At 40.5% G+C, this 24048-nt stretch overlaps 1 protein-coding gene across 2 annotated transcripts in view; it reads right to left on the reverse strand.

Annotated features, from left to right (window-relative positions):
• Positions 1 to 24048, reverse strand: part of ADARB1 (adenosine deaminase RNA specific B1) — a 184457-nt gene that overhangs the window by 38003 nt on the left and 122406 nt on the right. Inside the window, exons 4-5 of one of the 2 annotated variants that reach the window (XM_090045058.1) lie at positions 20527 to 21458; positions 2556 to 2670 (exon numbers count right to left, since the gene is read on the reverse strand). In XM_090045058.1, coding sequence (XP_089901184.1) covers positions 2556 to 2670; positions 20527 to 21458 — 1047 coding nt within the window. Of the gene's footprint in view, positions 1 to 2555; positions 2671 to 20526; positions 23638 to 24048 lie in introns of both variants that reach the window. The other variant, XM_090045059.1, reaches the window with a different exon arrangement.

A 24048-nucleotide genomic window follows, 5' to 3' on the forward strand; every position in this document is an offset into this window, starting at 1 on the left:
TCAAATCATTTATATATAGCAAAATTTGATTAAAACCTGTTTTAAAAAGTAAAGTTCTCTGTTATTTAAAGTGATTACCTTCACATTAATCACTTCCTTTGGAACGGAAAGAGAAAGTTATCTTTCAACTTAAAGAATTTAGTACTATAGAGGCAGATGGTATCATTTAGAAAGATCACATCGCCTTAATAATCTACACTATTATAAGACACTGGTCTATTAAAAAGAGTAGAAAATATGGCAGGCAACTAAAACATGAGGATCTACAGGGAAGATATAAATTAAACTAAAAAACAAACAAACCCTCAAAACATTACGGCAACACCAGGTTTTTGAATATTTAATCATTCTTCAGAGCAAAATAGCACCTTCAGTACAGTATTTCTGGTATGAAATAATTCTGTAGGCTACACTACAGTAAATTATCTTGTGTGCTGCCTATCCTTTGAAAGAAATAAAAGGCAAATGCATGAAAAATTCAGAGATAAGACAAAACATACTCTTTTACTAATAAAAATAAGAAAACATGGGCCACATTCTCATTTAGGATTTGGTTCCTTTATACTGCTTTGTCAGCATAAACTGGCTATTTCTACCAAGCCATCAGCCATGTCCTCAACACAGAGGAATTTACCAACTGTGCACAGCCAGAGGAACTCACTTCTATATCAGTTGTCTTCATCTCTGCTTCATGCAGGCAGCAAGTTAGAGCCAGGGAAAGGTAAAACAGTGCTCCACCCTGGCAATTCACAAGCTGTTGTACAGTCCCCTTAACAACGCTAGCCAGCTTTCTTCCATATTGGTTTGGCACTGGGGCCAGCCTGAGAAACAGGGAGCCATAATCAGCTTCCTGATGGTCCTTGTGAATCAAATACATCTTGGCACAAGACAGGATTTGTTCCCAATGTTTGTATTGCAGTATACAGTCCCCTATATAACTACTACCTAGAAAACATTTCTTCCTGATCAAATACTCCTTAGGAGCACCTTATGACAGGGGTTGTCAACCTGGGTTACATGTACCCCCAGGGGTACCTGGAACAGTCCTGGGGGGTATGTGCAGGCAGGCAGGGACAGAGCACTGCTACCTCCCAGGAGCAGGGCTGGGGTGGGGTGAGGGCAGCAGCGCCCCTTTGCAGGGCGGGGAAGCTTGCAAGCAGCGGTCGCTGGTGCCACCCACAAGCCCAGTGAGCTTCCCTGCCCCACAGACTGCTGCCAATGCCCTCACCCCAGCCCGGTGAGCTTCCCCACCCTGCCCCGGTTCTACTCCTGGGAGGCGGCGGTGCTCCATCTCTGCCTGCCTGCAGTCCCCACCCTGCATCTGGCTGTGCACCACCCTCCTCCCAATGTGTCCAGCTGGCCACATGCCCCCCCCAGCCTCTGTGTGCGGCCACACGTGTTCCCCCACTAGCCACGGGGGGTACTTTAATTAATAAAGATTGAAAACCCCTGCCTTATGAGATGGTGTTCACAATGCACCATATGAAACAAAGGATGGTTGGCCTCCACTTCATTTTATATACCTTCTGCTGGTTCTTGTCCAATTAGTTTTTATATTTATATTTATAAACAGCACAGACTAAGACATGTAGGGAAAGTAAAAAGATCCAAACTAACACATTTAACAGCTACTTAAATCAGTGGATATCAGAAGCTTCAGTAAACTTAAGCTTAATACTTTACTACATGAGAAGGCACTAAACTCCAGTGTTTGTTTCACATACTGCATAACACATGAAGACATAATGGGACATTATAGAATATTTAGGTTGGTTGGCCTTTTTTTTTTTTTTTTTTTAAATCTGGCTTGACACTATTAGTAAATCAGAAGCCTGGCAATAAATTCAACAGTGATAAGAGATATAGAGCTTCACAGGCTAAAAATTATCAGTTCTTATATTGATAAGACATGCAAGAAATAAAACCTAAGATGCTGACTGTACTTTGCACTGCATCTGCAGTACTGTCTATTGCCAAATCAGGCGATTCATACTTGCCATTAAAATCTGCGTATTTGATGTTTGTGAATAAATAGTTGTATTGCAGTAATTACTATACCAGGTAAAATTACACTAATAACTAAATACAGTAAGAATAATTAAGCAAAATGTAAAAATGAGAATATTTCGAATGCATACATAATTTATGCCTTGACATAAGTATGCAATGTAATACAGTGTATTTGGGGAGTTTATTACCCTTAATTTTTTTTTCAGTGTGATACATATCTCATTTTAAAAAAGGTAATGTATATTATAGAATATAGCTTATCTAGAAAATTCAGTTGATTTTGTTGGAGACAGGAGCTCTGTGAAAATAGACAGGCATTTATAGGCATTAACTTTCTGGTAACTGCCAATCACAAGGATGTGACTTCACCTGTTCTTATATTTATTATACTCTTCCAATTATGCATTAAAGATAATTCAGTGCTGTTGCTTGAAGAAAGAAAAATGAAGTGTAAAGATAAATATCTTTTAACTACCTAGATCCTTATAATGTGTCCATCACTATGGTACCTGAACACTTAGTAGTAGTAGTAATTTTCTTTTTACCTGTCGTCATGACAACTCCGGCAAGAACTTTTCTACGTGCATGGGGAGATGTGAAATTATCAGTCAAATCACTGAATTTATCTACAACCAAGCGTGCAACAGCATCAGCTAAAACCTGCAAGATCACAGAAATACGTATTAGAGAAAATTAAACAACTAAACAACAGCTACAGCATTTATATTACAAAGATTTAAATTTTTCTGTAATTTTACACGACAGATTAAAAATCCTCTGGGGTTAACTTTTCTTTATCATCTGTTGATAATCATTAGGGGTAAGGTTTTCTATCGTCCACTCTCTCTGAATGTCCTACTTGGGATAAGTAGGGTCTGATTTTCAGGGATGGTGAGCACTTAGTTCTTAATTACTACAACTGGAGCTTTATGTGCCATGCGTCTCTGAAAAATCAGGTTCTTGGAAACTCTGAGTGAACACCTAAATCCTAGCGTTAGTTGAAATTTTGGTAATTTGGGCTTGAGTAAATAGCTGAACAGAAGAGTCAGTGTGTTTATGGTGGTATGTCAAACTACATCATTTCTACGTCCTGAAGCCTCAGGAAAAGAATACCAAAATACAATCAAAGTTAGTTTTTTGGACTAACATACATCTTTTATTACACTAGAAATCAGTACACATATATACAAATTTGTGTCTTCAGCTCTCAGTGAATCTATTTTATATTTTAATTTTAGATAATGCACACATTTAAAATGAGTATTTTAAACATGTGAGTCTACACAAACTATCAATAATATACTAATAGTTCTCTTTTTAATCTTTAGGGAAGCCTGGAATAATAGATCACGTTTGCAGCTTGCCAAATGGATCAGCAAACTCAAGGACTGTCAGACTTCAAGGTCTAGTATCAAGGAACTTTGTTTAACTTTGAAGACTGGATGATCTTAACTGTCATACCATCCCATAAGGACAGAAACTGATTTTTAGGCAGCCACAAAGCTACAGGTTTACATCAGAATTACAGTCTTGAATTTCACCTGAGAATAAACCAAAACGTAAAGCAGATTAAGAAGTAACAGTACTATATATGAAACACACTAAATGAGTTTGCTGCATCTGGTACTAGTTGAGAATTTTTTATATATGGCCATGCAGAGTATACAGCATCATTATCCAAACCAGATGGGACAAAGGCATGGATATTTATGGCAAGTTCCATGTTAAAAAAATTAATTGTAACCATCTACTTGGTGTATATGGACAAAAGTCATCTTGGGGTGCATCAACATGAGATACTTCACTTAAGATGAGAGCAAATTACTGCACAGTAGACATGTCTACACATGCACGTTTAATGTGCATTAGCTCTATTTAAGGTACATTAAGGGCGTGCGCTTACACGTGTGCCTTTAATGTGCCTTAAAAATGGCAGTTTGAAAGCTATCCATAAAGCAGGTATCAAATTTATGTGCAGATAGCTAAATCGTATTTGTGAACATGTAGATGCATTAATGCACATTAGCGTGGTATGTGTCCATTGACTTGGGACTAATTTAGTCTTAAGTCTGTCTGCACACCCACATTAACATACCTTAGCACATGCATGTGTAGACGCATGCCTAGCTCGCCTTAATGCACATTAGGTTGATGAGCATTAAGATTAGGAGTGCATAAAAGCACCTGTAAACATGCACAGAAAGTGTCACCTGTCTATATGTGCAAACATTTATTTCATGGTAGTTTCCTTTAATCGTGGTAAATTCACTACCTGTAAATAAAAGTAGCAAATTCAGAAGTAATTACTGTGCAGTACAGCATGTGTAGACAGCTGCCCAGGAGCAAATGTGCTCCAGGTCAGCTAGGCAGCCGGGGGGGGGGGTGGAGACTGCTCCCAGCCCCCAGGAGCTGCCTGCTGCTGGAGTGGGCTCCTGCCACCAGAGCCCAGGCAGAGACAATGTCCCCCAGCCCTGGCAGCAGGGACCTCCCAGCCCCTGCTCCGTGACTGTGCCCCTGTTCTGCAATTGCAAGATAAGAGTCTCCCAGCCCCCACTCCACAATCACAGAGCAGGGGCTGGGAACAGTCACCTCCCAGCCCCCACTCTGTGATATCAAAGCAGGGGCTAGGAGCAATCTCCTGGCTCTGTGCTCTCTACCAGCCCCTGGGCTAGCACCGAAGGGGAGCCTACAGCTCCCCCTGGTTGCTGCAGGAGGCCAGTGTAGGGCTGGTAGCAGTAGGAGCAGACTGCTGCCATGAGCAGCAAACCTGCTCCTGTTTCCCTGCACATGTAGATGCCTATTCGAGACATGCCAGCAGTGGATAACAGCTCTGCCTTGGCTCTGGACCATGGTGTCACCCCTGCAAGATCCCAGCTTCCTGCCCAGCTGTGTGCCTTGCCAGTGCTGCCAGGGCCTGTCTCCATGGAAACCCTGGCCCTGCACTGTCAGGACTCCACCACTCCTGGGGTCTCAATGGAAACCAGCTACAGCAACATGGGCAGAGGCTGCTGAGAAATGGAGTCCAGCTGGCGGCCAGAACTGCCATTTTGGCCATCCCAACCTAAACCCATCTGTATTATTAGAGAGCTACTGAATTAGAGCTGTTAGCCCACAAAGTATTCTTATTTATTTATATATATATATATATATATATGTTTATAGAAGCTGTCACTGTAGCAGCAGCAGTAGCAGCAGCAGCAGCAAAAAAGTACTTAAAAAACTTAATGACATACCAGATTTGACCTGAGATGCATACTGCCTCTACTTTTGCTATCTTTGTTTATGCTTCATCAAAAAAATCTATAAACCATGGCAATCTACAAAGACAAAGCTCATACACCCATGAGCCACCCCATCACAGGTGATGGGGAGAGAGAGAGATAGGGATCTTTCAAAAAAAGAACATACCCTTTTCAAAATGTTTAGGAAGACAATCAATGGGATACCATAATCCCCAAATATTATAAGGAAGGATTACTCAGACTAGAAAAGTGAAGAATTAGCACTCTACCTAAAAAAATCCCAATACAGTAACATTTTTGAGTGAAAAATTTAATCTAAATAGCTGTTAAACCTATGTTACTAAAACATAATTGTAATAGGATTATGCAAATGGATGCTGGATGAATGTAGTGACTTTGATTTTCTACTGCATCTGAACACTTTTACATCATGGTACAGAGTGGTGATTGCAGGGAATGGGATTCAAGGACTTACCCTTTCCCAATATTACTGTATTTACTCAAATCCAAGACAAGGTATTTTCCCCACTCCCCTGTAGTACCAGGGAGCTCCTGTGGGTCTGGTTCTGGCCCTGACTCAGGGCCCGCGCTGTCATTGCCACTATGGCCTAGCCATGGCTACAGCCCCCTCCCCCCCCCCCTTTTTTTGTAAATATATATCAGCCATGGTTTGTGTGTGTAGACACACACACACACACACACACACACACACCCCCCCCCCCATACATGTGTATTCCATGAGCTGGGCCAGAGCTGCCACACAGGGTAAGCAGTGATGGAGGGCAGCAAGCAGAGTGTGAGGGGAGGGGGGAAGCAGGTACTGGGAAACAAATGGTGGGAGAAGGGTGGAAAATGTCATGGGGGCAAAGGGCAGGTTACCTGTCCCTGTTTTTCCCCCATTCCCCTCTCACTACTGCTTTCCCTCTTGCCACTGCTGCAGCAGTAGGGGGGAGGAATTTAAGAGGACCCTCCAGTAATTAGATTCTTTACATGGACCATTATAACAAATGTATACTTGTCCATGTACAGACTCTAATTATCAGGGGGTTGTTTTAAATCTGAAGTCATCTCAGATTCAGGAGGGGTTGTACCAAGTGGCCTTAGCAGACTGGTGAAACAAGCAGAGAGCACATGAAATGAGCAAACTGACAAACAAATGTATTAAATATTAGGCTACTTAAATATCAGTTGCTCAAATGTAACATTGGGGCACAGTTTAGCAAATCAACATTATTAATGAGTATTTCTTGGAAAAGCTGGGTTAGGAGCATATAAGAGGAGATGCTATATTGAAAGTTCTCTTAAATAATACGTAGGAAGTAACTCTTGTCAAGTCACCAATTGAATTCATAATTTTTGTGATGGGAAAGATTGCACAAGTATATCCCTAACTTGCTGTACTATCTCCAGATACCTTTTTCATTTCTTTTTAGAACAGAAGTTATATGAGTAAAATGACCATGAAACATATTTAATTATAGCTAGAAGGTACGTAATTACTAAATAAAAATGGAAATAGTAAGGTGAAGGTGAACAGAGAGGACCATAAATTATGGTGAGTAAAATAGTAAGAATGTTGACTGGGGAAAAAGACATTAGTGTAACAAACAAACAAGTAGAAAAAAAATTCTGCTTCCTCTGCTCTTTGCTCCCTCTTCCTTCTGTTTTGCATTTTTTCCAGTACCCTGAAGTTTCTATCAGCAAAGCCTGCCAGTTTGAATGCATAAACTCATCTTTTTAGACATAAGCCAAGTGAAATGACCTTTCTGCTATACTGGGTGTGTCTATACACGTATTTATGTGCACCTAAACTTAAAGTGCCTTTGCTTAAGGCGCATTAAGATAATTTAGGTGCATATCTACATGTGGATGTGCTAATGTACATTAAGTCATATTAAATTTAAGTGTGAATAGCTAAGGTATGTTAGTACATACGCAGATGTTTTAATGTGCATCAACGCAGCGTGTCCATTGATTCACACCACATTACTGTGCATTAATGCATCTACATGTGCGCTAATGCAACTCAGCTATTTGCACCTAAATTTGATAGCTGCTTCAAGCAGGTATCAAATTTAGGCTCACATAGCCTTATCACCATTTTGAAGGCACATTAAGGGAGTGCACATGTAGACACATGCCTGTAATGCATCTTAAAAATGGCAATTTTTGGCTAAGCCTGCTTAAAAGAGGCACATGTAGACGTGCCCACTGTTTCTCAAAGTCTGAAAAAAAACCCTTTAATGAGTTTTTAAATGCTCTAGTCTCATCCAATACAAATTTAAACTTCCAAAGAAATGTGAGATACCAAACTAGTTTTCCTTGGTAAAAATGAGGCTTTGGAAAGAAAAATTGCAGGGATTAATAGCCTAATTTCAATGGATCTAGATAATATGTTTGGTAATTAGTTTGCATGAAAATACAAGATAGCTTTTTCTCTGGATAATACAGTGAAAGGAGAATCAACTATTAAAGTTGACAATTCCCCCATTCACATTGCAGATATAACTAGAATTTAAAATGCCATAGTTAGAAGCAGGTAGCAAAGAAAGACTCTTACAAGCTGTTAAATTTGTCAGTGTTACACTAAGATCCCTCATTAGGACAGTCTGCTTGATTGATGGAAGGAAATTAACCAGCCATTTTCAGTTATCTCAAGATGATGAGATAGCTGAAGGCTTTATCACTGCTCGTTAGGCAGTAGTGCACTTTTCCCCACAGGAAGGAACGGCTAGCAAACCATTGGTAAAATAAACTAAATAGGCCACATGGAGTTAGAAAATGGGGCCAGAGACAAGCTGTTAACCACTGCCCATACAGTGGTTAACCATAGGAATCAGGGTAGCTTTTTGCCAATTCATTTGCAAACCTAGGGACTGAAATATACAGCAAATTCTTTTCTGGAATGTTTTAAAGGCTTAATAAAAGTGAACTCATGTCATCTGATCACTAAGGTTCATTCACATACTCTAACCCCTGAGGTATGCTACTGTACCTGGTGAATACTCTTAGTGTTCTGGAAAGGTTTAAGGTCAGAGCTTTACTGGTTTGATTACCTTTTATTCAAAAGTGTCTTTGTTGTGTCAGATTGTAATATAGAATCATGCCTCCCTTAGCACAAGATCTGTGTATTCAGGGATCTGGTATCCCCTTGAAGGAATCTTGATCTTTCTGTGGGAGATAACCGTAATCCCATGCTCCAGGACTTCTATTGGTTGCCTATGAGAGACTGGAAGGAATCACTTTTCCCCATTAATACTTTATTTAGCTTATTTGATATGAACACACAACCCTCAATTTAAGCCAAGTGAAAACGGTTCTTCTTTCCTGCAAAAATTTAAGATTCCAAAAGCTGGCCTTTCTTAGGATGCTGTTACAGGTTACCTTTAAATCAGACTAAATCTGTGGTATGTTAGGTGGTGTTAAAATTAAAACAGTTTCAGAGCAGTTATAGATTAAGGTTTAATACCATCTCTGACCTGCACAACTGACTTGCCATTAGAGGGCCTGGTGAGCAGAAGTCTGGACAGGAACCAAGACTCTATCCCTCATCTTGGAGCAGAGCCCCAGGGCTTAAGTGCAGCAGGAAAAGGGAAGTATGTTTCCCTGGGCTCCATGCTCTCACTGCCCAGTGGCTCCACTCCCAGAATGGAGCCACTGAGGGTTAACTGCAGTGACAGCACGGACTACGGGAAAGCATGCCTCCCTGAGTTCTGTGCTCCCACCACACTTCATGCTAGTCTGCCCCTTTCCCCCTGCTCCCCAAGAATACAGGAGGCTGGGGAGTGGAGCCATACCCCCCACCCCAATTCTCCCGACTAGGGGAGAACTTCCCAGATGTGGGGCAAAGGCTTAGCCCTCTGAGGGAAGGGCTGTGTGCCTGGTTCCCAACCCACAGGCCTCCTGGGTTTCTTGGAGTTGATAGCATGGTGCCAAGTGGGCTAGGGTAATACTCACCAGGGGTGGGTGGAGTGTCAGTTTAAGGACAGTAGAGTTTGGGACGATAAAAAGTTTGTCAGGTGAAGAAGGGCTGGGAGCTGTGCATCCTGGGGCACTGGATGACTGCAAACTGATTGCTTGATCTCCATGGAGCAGATTAATAATATCCAAAGCTTGAGCTAGGTAAAACAGCTCAAAAATAACCCTCACCTGATGTGACATGGTGGGTGTAGAGGGTACTTAGCATAGTTTAAGATGTGTAGAGGGTACTTAGCATAGTTTAATGAGTGAATGTTCCAGTTTTAAGTGCCTTTGAAATAATTTATAAGTAACCTGTACTAGAGCTGACCTGAACAGGGTGCAGGGCCTGGGGCAAATCAGCCCATGTGGGACCCCTCTCCACTCCAATCCCATGGGCCCTGGACCTGAAGAAGCTGCCACTGGTGACGGAGGGGGGGGTGGGGAGGGGTTGAGCAGGGGGCAGTGAGCAGCTGGACGCAGAGCCGCTGCTCTGCACTGCCCAGCCACTGTTTCGCCCTGCTCCGTGGGGCTCCCCAAAGCACTGAGCCCAGGGCAGCCACCCTGATTCATACCCCCCACCCCCACCCCCACCCAGGATGGCCCTGCCTGTAACACCACCTTTATACTGGGAAAAATGTGAGACTTTTTGACCACACTTGTGGCCTATCCCAGAGTAGCAAAGAGGACAATCACTTACGATGTGAGTGACTCAAGTGAAAGTCTTTGCTCTACCCGATTCAAACCCAGGATTTGAACCTTCATCTTCAGTTGCTCAAGCCCTGACTATTGGCTATTCTGTGGTGAGTGTTTCTCAAACTCTCCTGTTCCATGCTATGTAAATATGTATTAATTTGAGCTGGCATTTGACTCTGTCTCCATTCTAAGTGCGTGCCCTAACCATTAAACTCTAGTGAGCCTCTCTCTCACAACCCATAATAAATATCAATGTATTTCTTAGAGGTGAGCTGAAAGGAAGGAAAGAGAAAACATAACAGCCCAAACTCCATTTCCTCATATTCTTATGGCTGAGGACAGGAGAACTGCTTAACGCTGGAACTGACAAAATAAAAATGACCAGGGGTAACTTTGCCCATTACCCTGTCTCTGATACTGCCCAACAACTGGATGGATTCCAGAGTTGAAGAATTCCCTGCTTTACACAGTAAAACTAGCTCATAGGGGAAACTGTTTTCTACCCTCTGGTCAGAGACTTATGTCCCATCTGACTCTAGATATATTCATTAATTATACATATATATAAAATCCTTTTTTCAAATCCTAAATTATTGGTTTTAGTGATATCTTGTTGCAATGCATTTAATAGAGCCAATAGAAACAACCTTAGAAGGAGACTGGTTTCTAGAAGACCTCTGCTCAAGGAACATGCGCAAAGTTTTTTCTTGTGGGCTACAATGTTAGATATAGATGGGCAAGATGGCCAAGGAAAGTTCACAAAACTTGAGCTGCTTGATATCAGCCACAACCAGGAACTACCTGCAACCAGCTAAGAAAGAATGAAGACAAAGGGGTACAAAGCACCTTACTTGCACCTTTTCTCTAGATCTTTAAAGCTGAGGTGGAAATGATAAACAGAACAATAACCTGGTAACTAAAATTGCAAGAGAGCCCCAGATGTATTTATAAACAGTTTAAACTTACTCCAGTTATAGTAACTATAATAAATTATGCCTTCTAACCATAGAGAGAAGGTTCCTGTGGCTGCAACTAGATGAGGAAGGATAGGAAATGAGACTGTGAGGACTGCACAGCATATTAGCACATTCTGACGGTTACCATATTTCCAGTATCAAAAAAGAAGACACCTGTGGGTGGGGGGGTAGGGAAGAAGAAGGGGGACGAGGGAGGAAAAGGGAAGGGATATATGATGGGGGCAGGAGTGATAAGCCTCTGCCCTACCTCTGCACCTCACTCCTCACAACCCACAGCTCCTGCCCCCCACAGCCTTGCTGGTGCCCCTCACTGCTGACCTTGTTGGTGCCCCTCAGCTGCAGCCCCTTCCCCGCCAACCCTGCTGCCCATACAACTTGTATGCGTGAGCACACACATGTACACACTCTGTCCATCTCTGGCTCTCTTACCTGCAAGCAGCTTGCTGGGCCCTGCATATAGAGCACATGACCCCCAACAGCCAATCACCTTACCCCACTGCTCCCAGCCCCAAGCAGCCAAGCTGGAAATGCCCTGGAAAAGCAGAGGCAGAGCAAAAACCCAGACTTTTGCTCGCATTTTAAAAATCCATCCAAACAGGGGGCCAAAAAAGAGGACATGTCTGGACATATGGTAACCTTACACATTCTGCTTGTTCAAGATCACCTGGGAATGCTCATGTGGATCCAAAAAGCAGAAGGGGCATGCACACACACACACACTTTTAGATTGCATTTGGGTAACTAGTGGAACTCACTACAATGACGTATTATTTATACCCAATGGTCAGAAGGATTTAAAGAAGTGGTTAAACTGAACAGCAACTAGCACCAGAAAAGAATAAATATAAAGGACAGAGATATACACACCATGAGGAGCACATTTCTCATAGAACGACCACTTCCTCTGTGACCTCACTATCCTTCTGCTCAAGAAAAATCCACCAAACACCTTTAAAAGGCAAACTTGGGAACAAAACTTCTTAAGTGTGCTGGACACTAAGAACCAAGGACTAAACACTGGTATTGGATTTATGACAGTCACGATGTGTAGGGGGTGCAATTGACTAATTGACTTCAGTAAGATAGGAGTCCTTGGTTACAATTAAACATGCTTAGATGTTTGTGATTTCTTTAGACAGAGAAAGTTCTCTCTTGCTTTCTTTCAATTTGCCATAATAAATAAAAGATCTGATTAAAACAAAAAACTATTTTAGCTACACTGAAAGATCAGAAACGTCATTCTTATAACGTAAATAAAAGCATAATTAATTCCCTTGCATCTGACCTCCAAATTATTGTTGAGCAATATGGTATGTATTTATTAGTACCTTGAACAAATATTTTGACAATAAGAAAGAAATTTGTTAATTAGGCATCTGCTCCTGTCAAAGAATCTGTAAGCATTTCCAATATCTTTTAAATTTCAAGGAACAAGTGAAAAATATATAAATTACTGACTTGTCCAGCATGATATCTGCATTAAAATTACTCTCAATATAGATAGAAGTCTGAAGTAACTATTTTTATTTCTGCATATTGCAGAATAATAGACAAAAGAAAAAAATACTAAATTATAGAGCTCTAGTAGCAAGTCATTACCTGAAGATTTGTTATTAGATAGTTATGTTCTTTCAACAAAAATATGAAAAAAACATGAATTAGTATATTAAAATATTATGTCATTTTGTGCTGGAACGTAACACCAGAAGGAAGATGGGTCCTCATATGTCTACCTGATCAGCCCTCTGAACAGCTGAAAATTATAACACACATTCTTTTTTATGAGTCACTTCATAAAATGTCCAAGTCTTGCATCTTGGTTCATGAATACATTCATTTTGTTCAGACATCAGACAATGAAGTTTATGCTCATGATTCTCAAATATCTAATAATGTCAGTTTGAATACAAAGATTTGACATTTTTCCTTTTGAGGTACTCTCAACACATTAATCACCCTTCTTAGAACTGCTGAATTCTTTTCCATTCAGTTCTCTTCAACTTCAGTCACTTGTCAAACATACACATTTATGACAAACCGTGCACTTAAAGCATTTATGACAAGTCATGCACAACTGTCTTTAAGATGTTGAAATGTTTACATTTTCTTTTTACATGGAAATAAAAGGGACTTGAAAATACTTAATATTTAATACATAGTGGCTGCATCTACAGGAGCAGTGGACTGTGCAGTTTTTAAATTCAGATAATGCTTTTTAAATTTTCTTCTTAATTTGTTTGTAATACTCTTATGGCCAAAATGCCAAATTTAAAAATTTGCAAATTAATCATTACTGCAGACAGACTTGGTTCTTGGTTCAAACAAAAACTGTTTATTTCATCTGTCGTGTGCTGAAATCCTTCCTTGATGAATATGCATACAATTATTTAGATTGAGAAATCATAAAATACTAGTGATGTTAAAAAGCCTGTCAATTTAAATAGAATAAAAACAGAAGCATGGGGTGGATAGCTAAGGGAGTTTTTTTTTCTCTAGGTCAACATATTGAATATAGCCCTTTCAGCAATGATCATTGCCATCTGTTCAGAAATCCATATGAAGCGAACTGATAATTTTAAGTCAGATTTCTAATGCAGAGAAGTGTACTAACTCACACCCTTACTGGTAGGACTAAGAGGGGTCAAGAATTGAGTAAAATAAGCCTACTTTGTACAGTATAGTTTTAAATAATGTATTTACTTCAATATAAGATAAGGTGGGGGAAGCCCTCTTTATCTTAGCATTCAAATACAAGGAAACCTGATTAAATATATTGTCTATCATTATTAAACTTCTGCCAAAACCAGCATGTGCTCAGCAATGGAAACCAGTTAGGAAGCTGATTAAATGGAGTCAACACTGAGCATGACTATAAAGCACGTGGCACATACTGAGCAATGCTGAGCTGCAAGGTCACTGTGGCTTAAAATGATGTTGACTCTAGTGATCCCCAGCCCAATTAACTATATGATAAATTATGAGCCTTTTGGCTTTGGACTAATATCATGGATAGCTGATACTATATATAAGTGTATATATAAAGTATAAAAGTACTGCCTGAAAGTATGTTTATGGAGTAACTGTGCTAAAACTTGCAAAAGTTGAAAAAAAAAGGTAACGTGCATCAATCCTAGATGAACGAAGTCTGTGGGTTCCTATAGTAATTTGCCTATTTGAAAATTACTCTAGGCATATTTATTTCAAAGTCAGTGTTTTCAAATTTGCCCTTCACTTCCATGTGCTCAGGGAGAGCAGAGTCTGACAGAAAAGGGGAAGAGACTACCTGACCCCCAGATCTATTTTCCCTGCTGTAGCAGTGTGAGAAGGATAATTTCAAAGCAAACCTCCAATAATTAGATTCTGTATCTGGAAAATTATAACAAATTCATAATTTTTCCATATATAGAATCTAATTTTTTGCGGGGGTCATCTTATATTTAAGTAAATATGGTACTGCAAGAGGTAGGATTTGTATCATATCCCATAGGAAACTACTCCATAACCCACCAGATCATAAAAATGAAGAAATGTCAACCTTCTCAATTTAATCTCATAACGCTTATTTATTTCTATTTGTGGCACTAAATGGTTATTCTGTATTTAGGATTTAACACCAATCCTAAATACAGAATAACAGCCCACTAGACATCTCTCCTACAAACAGGTCAACTCCATGCCCCATAAAGTCCAAAGACTTCCTGGAATATGAAAACCGTTATGAAAATTTTTTTTTGCATGAAACAGTAGGATACTAACACACTAAAAATAAAGGAAGCAAATAGTTTCTGATCGACTTCTATGAGTATTAGATTAGGCCCTATATACAGTAGTAAAGTAGCCTATTCATTTCCCCATATGTAGTACTTTTTAACTACTAATTAACATGTTGGATATTCAGCCAAGCCTTACACCACAGTCCTGAATCAGAGCTACAATGAAATGGGGAGCTCTGTGAAGCTTGTGTTTCTGACCATGGGTAAAGGCGGCTATTCAGAATCAAGCCTATGTTTAGACAGGTGGTAAAAATTTGACCATGTCTTCCTTCCTCCCCACTGGGTGACTATGCTTGGGTGACACTGGAAGCAAATGAAAGTAACCAGCCCTTTGTACTGACGTGCTGGAAGAAGGAAGGTGCTCCTTTTGTCTACTCTTTTATGCTTTTATTTACACACACACACACACACACACACACACACACACTAGCAAATTGCCCATCCTGAATGACGGGGAGGGGGGAGTGCCGCCACCCTGCGGTGTTGCCACCCTTCCTCCAGCTCCATCAGCCCTCAGCTCCTGCGTCCTCCCACCTTGCATCCAGCCCCATGCACCCCCCCAACCCCTTGTGTCCACCCCACCCCTCGCGTCTGGCTCTGTGGGTCCTCCCTGCTAGTCCCTGCGGTTCCCGATGTGGCCCCCCAGCCTCTCCATCCCATGCTGCCGCCAGCTGCCAGGAACAGGGGGGAGGGGACCACTGACACTTGGCAGCAGGCAACATGCCCCCCCCACCTTTCCTCCCCTTCCCTCCCCACAGCCTCCCCCTCTCTGCTAGCTGTTGTCTGGGGCAGGCAGTGGCAGCGGCAGCGGCAGCGGGGGGAAGGGAAGTGGTGGCAGGGGAGTGCTGCCACAAGAACCACCCCCTCCCTTCCTCTCCAATGCCTCCCCCTCCCCGCCGGATGTTGTTGGGAGTAGGGGGGACAGCATGGCAGCTTTTTCGCCCCTTCGGTCCATAATGCTTCAGGCCCTTGCAACCAATCAGCATGCACCCTCTCGGTGGCACATGCACAGTTGGCCTGCAGTGTTACAGACAGACAGATTAAGGCTTTTATTGTATTAGAATACACACACACACACACAAGTTTAAGATTATACATTTAAATAGGAAAAGGACACCAAAGGCAAGAGGTTCAGGCTTTTAATTTGATCATATAGCCTATATTATATAAATTGAAGGGTACATATAAAAGCAGATTCTTCTAGAACCCCACGTTTATTAGTTTATATTTATAAATTTATATAATATAGGTTTAATGGTCAAATTAAAAGCCTGAACCTCTTGCCTTTGGTGACCTTTTCTTATTTAAATGTATAATATTAAACATGTATTAATCTAAGTCTATGTTTCTACCCACTCCAGAAACAGAAGAGCAATTCATAGCCAGCTTTGTCATGCTTGCATACAGTGTTCAAAACACAGAAGAGAGCCCGAGTTTCTGCAAAGTCCATAAAGAACAGTTCTGTAATACCTCAAGTATATATGATGGCACAGAACTCAGGGATAATTTATAAGAATGCATGAAGTGGACAGAGTAGTGGAACACAGAGGCAGTCTTGCCATGAAAAAGTGCATTGTAAAGAGGCTGTATTCTTATAGGGATTGGTGTATACTGTAGGTACAGTATCTCAAAATATGTGGTACAGAAAATACAAACACACCCCATGGAGAGATGGAAATTCCAGTATTAAAGAATGATACATAGAGGATTTTTTTGAGAAAATATCTGGATAATCCCAGCATTTTAGAGGTAATCTAGTATATGCATATATCAGATCACTAAAAAGGCCCAGCGGATGAAGTAAAATGGGACTTTCAACAATAACTGTCTTCAGCCAGACACCAGTAATTTAGCCTCTTAAGAGAAGGGAAGGGGAAAGCATGTTACTAACAGGAATGCTTCACATACAAGTTAGTGATTTTTTTAAACATAATTGTTACTGAATGTTAATAAATACAAAGCTCCTTGATATGTTCACAAAACTAAAGTTAGACTTCACTCCAAAGCTTTAGGGGCCACCTGAGTCCCATTTGTTAATACCCATAGGATTTCCCATTGCTAAATGTTCTGACACTACAAATATAGAACAGGAGTAAAGAGAATAACAGATTTAGAAGGAATAAAGTAATCATGTATGATTTTCTCTTTTTTCCCATTTCATTTCATTAAGCTATAGTAGTTTCCCTTGAACTTGGAAACAGGGATTGCTTATTTCAGCAGAGGCATGGGATTCCAATAGCCTCTTAGCATTTGTTGGAAAAAAAAGAATGATCTAAATGGCAAATATTAACCTTTGTTTTAAGAAAGGTTAATACTAATTAACCAAATTAACATGTTGAAAAATTATTTCTGTGCAACAAAAAAACTGGAATTTCTAATTTAGATAAAAAGGTGCTATACATATTTTAATGTTCAGTGTTAACTGAGTTCCCAGAAAGAACAGTACATTCTTTCAAGAGAAGTATACTTGCCAAATTCTGGCCAACGCAAATATAAATCTCAAGAGCCTCAGACACCACTGGTTACCTGAACCCTGCTCCCATTTATCTGCAGCCAGCACCAAGAATGATAAACTTTATGTGGGAAGACACATACTGGGTTTACAGCAAACCAGTCTGGCTTCTGATACAGTCTACACTACGGGAGCCACAAGTTTATGCTCTTCAAATTCAGTAACAGAAGCCACAGCTTCCCTGCATGGCTGCTCTGATCCCTAGCTGAGAAGAGGAATCCATCCATGCCCATTAGTATGGTCCTACGGTGATCTCACATTCACCTTCCCTGTTCCCAAGCTTTATAATAGTATATGTAAAAGATCAGATGAATTAGGCAGAGTACATTTTATATAACTATTTAACAAAAATCTCTAAGGTGCCACCCAGCCCATTTCATAGTAGTATTTGAGTAATCTGTCAAAAGTGCATCTAAAACTTTTTAACATAGAAAATGCACACGTTTTTTCAAAAGCAGAAACATGGGTAAAATGCCTCACATACGTTGTTCTGCTGGGGAGGTAGAGGGGAAGGACAGCATCATCTTTACATCTTCTCAGCCTGGCAACTTTCAATTACATTTTCTATACCTTAAAGGTTGATTACTGCTAGTGCTAAGGTACAGCGAAATATTTGTTAAGGTCTCTTCAAACATTTGTATTCAATTCTGATTCAACAAGATTAGCCTACATCCAAAACTGAAATAAGGAAAAAACTAAATATTCTTGGACCATTATTAGCATTTATTCCTTGTTATCTTCTGATACGACTGATTTTTATTTATACTGGTTACACATATTAAAAAGTATACAATTAAAAAAATATCAAATTGTAGAAAAACTTTCCTTGGTCCTTGATTTGTCTATTCCTCTGTTTCTCAATTTATTCTACGGGCAGACTATTCCAGCTTCTTCCTTTGTCTTCTCAGTAGAAAAGGAAGCCATGATGTACCGAGTGGGAGATCCAGGATTTAAGAAAGGGGGGTGTAGGAGTAGTAACCTGCACTGCAGGAGAGGCTGCATCCTGGCTCCCAGCCTCTACTCCCACATACCATGGGGCAGACTGGATGGCAGGAGCAGTAACAAGGGCCTTTCTTCCATCTCCCAAACACATAGGAACCTTCCTTGCCCCGTCTCTTTCCGTCTATGCACAGTGGCACATTCCCTCCCCTTTCCTCCTCCCCTGCTCTCTACCATTACAGTCCCCAGCTGACTGGGGGCAGGTGGAGGGAACTCCGGAGCTATTCTTGCTCTTTTCCAGCCAGGCTGAGCCAAAGACTGCAGCAATGCATGGGTTCCCTTCCCTAGCACCTGCTCCCAGGCTGGCAGGGAATACTGAGGAGACCAGGCAGAGAGAGACCCACCCATTGCTGCCCCTGTGCCTGGCTGAACTTGGCTTCACACAGACCCAGGTGGAGTGGGGCAGGAGTGGCTCTGAAGCACAATGCCCTGGGTCTGTCAGGGACACCGGCAGAGGCAGCAGGGGGTGGGAAAGGGAGGAGAGGGGAGGGAAGGAGCAGCTGAGCACAGACAGGAAGGAAAGGGGACTTACTTGTTCTGGGGACTTAAAAAAAAAAGTCCCCAGCTGCTGCTCCCATGACGTGAATGACTGAAAAGGACTGCATCCACACCACTGCAACCCCCCTGGATCTACCCCTAGACATATTCAGGAAGTCTTTGTTTCAGAGCTACCTGCAATCTTACTATACAGTTTTTAAAGACTTAATTTACCTTTTCTAAAGGAAGGCAATTTGATATTTTCAAAACTGTTCTAGGGATTACCCTGACAGGCAGGAGATTCCGTAGAAAAAACAGCAGAATTTTTAGTTTCCAGAACTGAACACTCTTCTACTGCTGCCTATAGCCGTTAGAGCACCCCCCAGCAGACATCTGCCTGTTGGGTTGGGGGTGGGGGGTGTGGCCTGCCTGGACCAGCCCTGGTCAGGGGGGTGGGGGCACTCCAGCAGCCTCCAAGGAGGTTCTCCTCCCCAGCCCCCACTCCCGAGCTCTGGGGCTTTCAGCAAGGGAAGGAAGAAAGGAGGGAGAGGAGCTGCTGGCCACTGAATGGCCAGAACTGAGGGGCACGGAGGCAGGAACGCAGTCCCTTCATCTCACAGGCCTCTCTAGCTACCCCGGCTGGGGTACTGGGGGGATCCAGGCTGGGCAAGGTGAAGGGACTCCATTCCCCACCCCCACACACCAGCTCTGGCCATTCAGCAGCTGGGAGCTCTGTACTGGCTGGTCCCAGCTGCTTTGAAGGGCCAGAGGTGGAGAGGGGGAGGGAACAGAGCCCCCTCATTTTGTGAGCCTGGCCCAGCCCCCCCACAATACCTGAGCTAGGGTACCTGGGGGGGACCCGCAAAGTGAAGGGGCTCCATCCCCAACCCTGGCCATTCAAAGCAGCTGGGAGCTCATGCCCCTTTCCCCTCCCTCCCCACTGACACTCCTGCCTCCTCCATGAGACATGTACCCTGGCAGGAACACACATTCCCTAAGGTGCTCTATTTTAGAATGCCTTAATGTTATACCCCATTTGACCAGGGTTAGTTTTGTGTGTGATCAGCTATTTTAAAAGTGTTCTGCAGCCATGCACATGTGTTAGTTACATCATGGCTACAGAGCACTTTCAGGGGCCTGACAGCATGAAAATTGTCACTTCTGTATGACCGATGTGTTTCCTTATTAAAAACTCAACAATATTTCTGTTTCCAGCTACTTAAAGTTCCTGGATTACTTTTGGTATGCTTGATACTTAGGATATATCATTAGTAATTGGGTTAAAATATTTAGATTACATCTAAAATTTCATTTCAAGTGCTGTAGCAGAATATGGCATAATCCTTTTAGACTCAACATGTGCAAGTTTTTGTTGAAAGTTTGTCTTTAATTCAAATATTCAAAATAAGAGACTAGTGCATTAGCCTGGTTTCCCCTCACATGTTAATCTGTCCTTGACATTCACAATTCAGCACCTTTCATGTTGAAAATGTCAGTTTTCAGCTAAGAGTGATTTTTATCAGGTAATCAAATAACTTGGAGCAGCAAATCCTAACTTAAATTCACAATCCAGGCTCCACCCATAGTAAGAGAAAAAAACAATTTTCTGAACTTTCTTGAACACAACAACTGTATAATAAATCTCACTAAACTGGGATTTGTATTATATTCCATGACATGTAATTATAACTGGAAGAATGAACAACCTGTTATCTCCTCCCTGAGTATAATTAGTTCATACAATTGTCAGAAGTCATTAGTGAAGAAATTTGATGAAACAAACAATATTACCTTCACAAATATTCTTTCATATCTTTAAAAAATAGTATTTTATATATTCTTAATAATTATCTAAACATATTAAAAATGCACAGAAGTCTCACCTGTGGTAAATGTAACTGGAGCCCCTCACTGGGAATGGGCTGGCGAGAGGGTGTCTGGTCCAGCTGCATGTTAAATAAAGATGCAAGAGCTGACTGAGCAGCCCGAGCCTTTGCAAGCTTTTTATTCCTTCCTGATCCTTCAAACGTTTGCCCATCCACTGCCACTGCCATCACAAAGTTCTTAGCATGACTTTCTCCACTTTCTGAAAGAAACTCATACTTTAACCCTGGCCTGAGCTCATTCAAAATCATTACAGGGTTCTTTCCACTTGTGGATGGATATGGTGATGGTGTGGGAAGGGGTGACTGGATAAGATTACTAGCCACAGTGGATGCTGACAGACTGTAGTCACCACTGGAGCTAAAGGATCCATCTCCATTGGATCCTAAATAGAAGGAATTGTCAGACTGAACTGGAGTTTCAAATCCATTGAAAAGCGTATCTGGGAAGTCTGCTTGGTCAGATGTAAAGTCTGTGTTTACAGAGAGAGTTCTTCCCATTGCTAGATGTGCTTCAGAGGCATTTGGAAACTGAACAAAAGATCTTAGAGCCTTCTCAGCAGCATGAAGCTTTGCTTTCTTTTTTGTAGGGCCAGATCCCTCAAACATCTGTCCATTAACTTCAACTGCCATCACAAAAACAGGGGCATGAACTGGTCCTGTTTGGGAAAGAAGCTTGTACTGTAAACCAGGCTTAATTTCATTTAGTTGCATCAGTGCATTCTTTGGCAAAACAGGCCCTGGTGTTTTCTTCCTCTTCTTAGGGCGGAACTTGGAGTGGCCATTGTTGCCCTCCTCCAATGGACGTTTCCTGCTGCTGTTGCCACCACCATTGGAGAGCTGAGTTCCCTCCCCGGCACCTTGCATACTGCCATCCTTAGGTGTAACGTTGTCCATGTTGCGGTTTTCTTTAACGTCAATGCTGCTTGAACCTGTGGTGCCCAGAAAGAGTAACTTACAATGCCTTCGTTGCAGGATCTTGTAAATGTAAAATTTATAGATTCCTTTATCTATCTTTGTAAATGGTTAAGTGATGTGTGCTCACAAGTTTATGTCTTTGCAGGACAAACAAAAATCTACAATTTTAGTAATCCAAGAACTATCAGGTTCAATTCTGAGACACAAATGATTCACTTGACATTTCTATTACTATTGTGATGGAAAAAAATGCAAAATTTATACTATTCTTAAATTACACTTTTTATGAAAAATGTTTTAAATCCAGAAAGATAATTTAAAATCCTAAGAATATGTTGGATATTTATACTGCAAAATGCTTCTATTAATAAAACCCACAAAATGACCACGTGGGACCAGTACTAGTAAGACACAGCTTATAATTTAATTTAAGCACTTTTTATTTTAAACACACTAAAGACATTTATTTGTTTTAAATTGAGAAGTCAGTTGTATGATGTTTGAGTACTTTATGAAAAATTAACAATTTCCTTTTATAGGTCCATTGCTTTAAACGTGAATAAATATTTATGTATATGCTTTTCATCTGTTTAAAAGTTTGAATCCAGGTCTATACATACACTCCTCTTATACAGATATTCAGCTGCACTGCATTGCACCTCATTGAGGAAACGATTGATAAATTTTTCCAGTGTTGCTCACTTAAATTACTGATATCTGCTCATAAAGGGAACACTTACTGAGTAGCACATTAGCAATATTAACATTTTAATCCTAAGAGATTCCAGCAAATAACTAGAGCACTTTCCCCAACCAGACTGACATTCCAATAGTGGGAAACAACTCCCATTGAAACCCAATATTTAGGAAAACATTTCCAAAATTATAAGCTTTGATGTAGCATGCTGTAATTAAGTTATATGAATTATTGTTATGCCATTGCTAACAGCTCATTATTTCATAGAGAGGAAACTATTATAAATGAAGAATATGAATTTAAATAAACTTATGTGCAATAAAGGGCAATTTTAGTAGTTAAAATTTCTCTTTCAAAAAATTCAAATACCTGGTACTAAAACATATCCTCATTGATACAAATAAATATAAATAATAAATTATTTTATCTTACTATGAAAAGTAATGCAAAATTAAAAGCAAAATAGATAATTTTTTTGGCACTTGGATAGATTTCAAACTTCTATTATTTTTCCCCAAAGTATGACTAGCATGCACACACCACTTCACCCAGTTTACAAAGCTGATGGAACGGTTACTAAATTTTCATTTATAACATCCTCCAGCAAAAGCTCGATAGGTTACTCCTTTTGGTGCTCAAAAAGAAAGAAGATCAAAAGAAAGAGCCAAAGTAGAAACATATATTTTGTTAACAAGTTGGAAAAAGACAGTAAAAATCTGCACAGTATTGGTAAATAAAAGTAAAATTAAATGATGAAACATTTGTATTTCTAAATTAAGAATTTTCTCATTAAAAATGAGCTTTCAAAATTCATTTTATTAAATAAAATCTGCAGTTCAATTGCAATTTTAATTGCCTTTGGTATATATAGGACCACAAAGGTGAACACAGAGTTTTCATTTATGATGCTCTGCATTTACTGTAGCATTGCAATGTTTAAGTAAAGACAATATTTAAGTAAAGTCAATAGTTTAAACTCTGCTAATAGGAATTTCTTTCTTGAAGCTGTCTTGCTTTGAAACATATAGCCTCTCTAGTTCCACAGTTTTGGACCAAAGTGAAAAGATTAGGTAGGTAAAACCAAATCACCTCCATATGATCTCTTGCGTATGGGTTCAAAAACAATAGTGTGAAGCAGCAATAACAAAATAAGCAGTTTCCAAGGGAAGTGGTAAAAGAGAATGTGCAGCTAACCTTCTCTAACACTAATTCAATCTAGAAACAGAATGTATATATTATTATTAACATTATACTCAAAGATGGTAAAAAAGGCTCAGCTTCCAATTGTTCTAAATGTATTTGCTAGTAAACTGAAGACTTCAGGTAGTTCTATAAATATTGTATTTTCTCTCATGCAATACACTTTGGAATATAATACATATCTTTTTTATTTTTGAAAGGAAGAACATTAAAAATATAAAAGATTTTTCCAGAGTTATGGCTGCACAGAGCAACGGCAGGGCCATTACGGTTCAGCTGACTCACAGTCTCCAGGGCTGTGAAATAGGAAGAAAGACAAATGTGGTTAGGAGATAGCAAAACTGCCCTAAGAAAGGTTACCTTGGTTAGCAGAACATCAAGAACATTAAAAAGAAGAGAAGATCATTGACAACTCTGGAGTAAAGAACAATGAACCACTGAGTCAACTGACTCCATCAGCTACCTGAAGAGTAACGTAAAAATTGCTGCACTGTGGAGCAGGAATCAAAGCAAGGTGCTTCTACCCCAGTCAGAAACTTAATTTCCCTGATTAATATACACACCCCAATTTTGGGGAGCTGATTTTGGTGGGAAACGAAGCACATTCTATGCAAGAAAATATGGTAGAAATTCAGCTTTTTTTCAAAATCTCAGAATCTGATTCCGAAATCAGAACTTAAACATAATTTAAAGATACTGGGTTTCAG

The sequence above is a fragment of the Crocodylus siamensis genome, chromosome 4, assembly GCF_052110815.1.
Source record: "Crocodylus siamensis isolate JL-2025a chromosome 4, ASM5211081v1, whole genome shotgun sequence".
Classification (NCBI taxonomy): domain Eukaryota; kingdom Metazoa; phylum Chordata; order Crocodylia; family Crocodylidae; genus Crocodylus; species Crocodylus siamensis.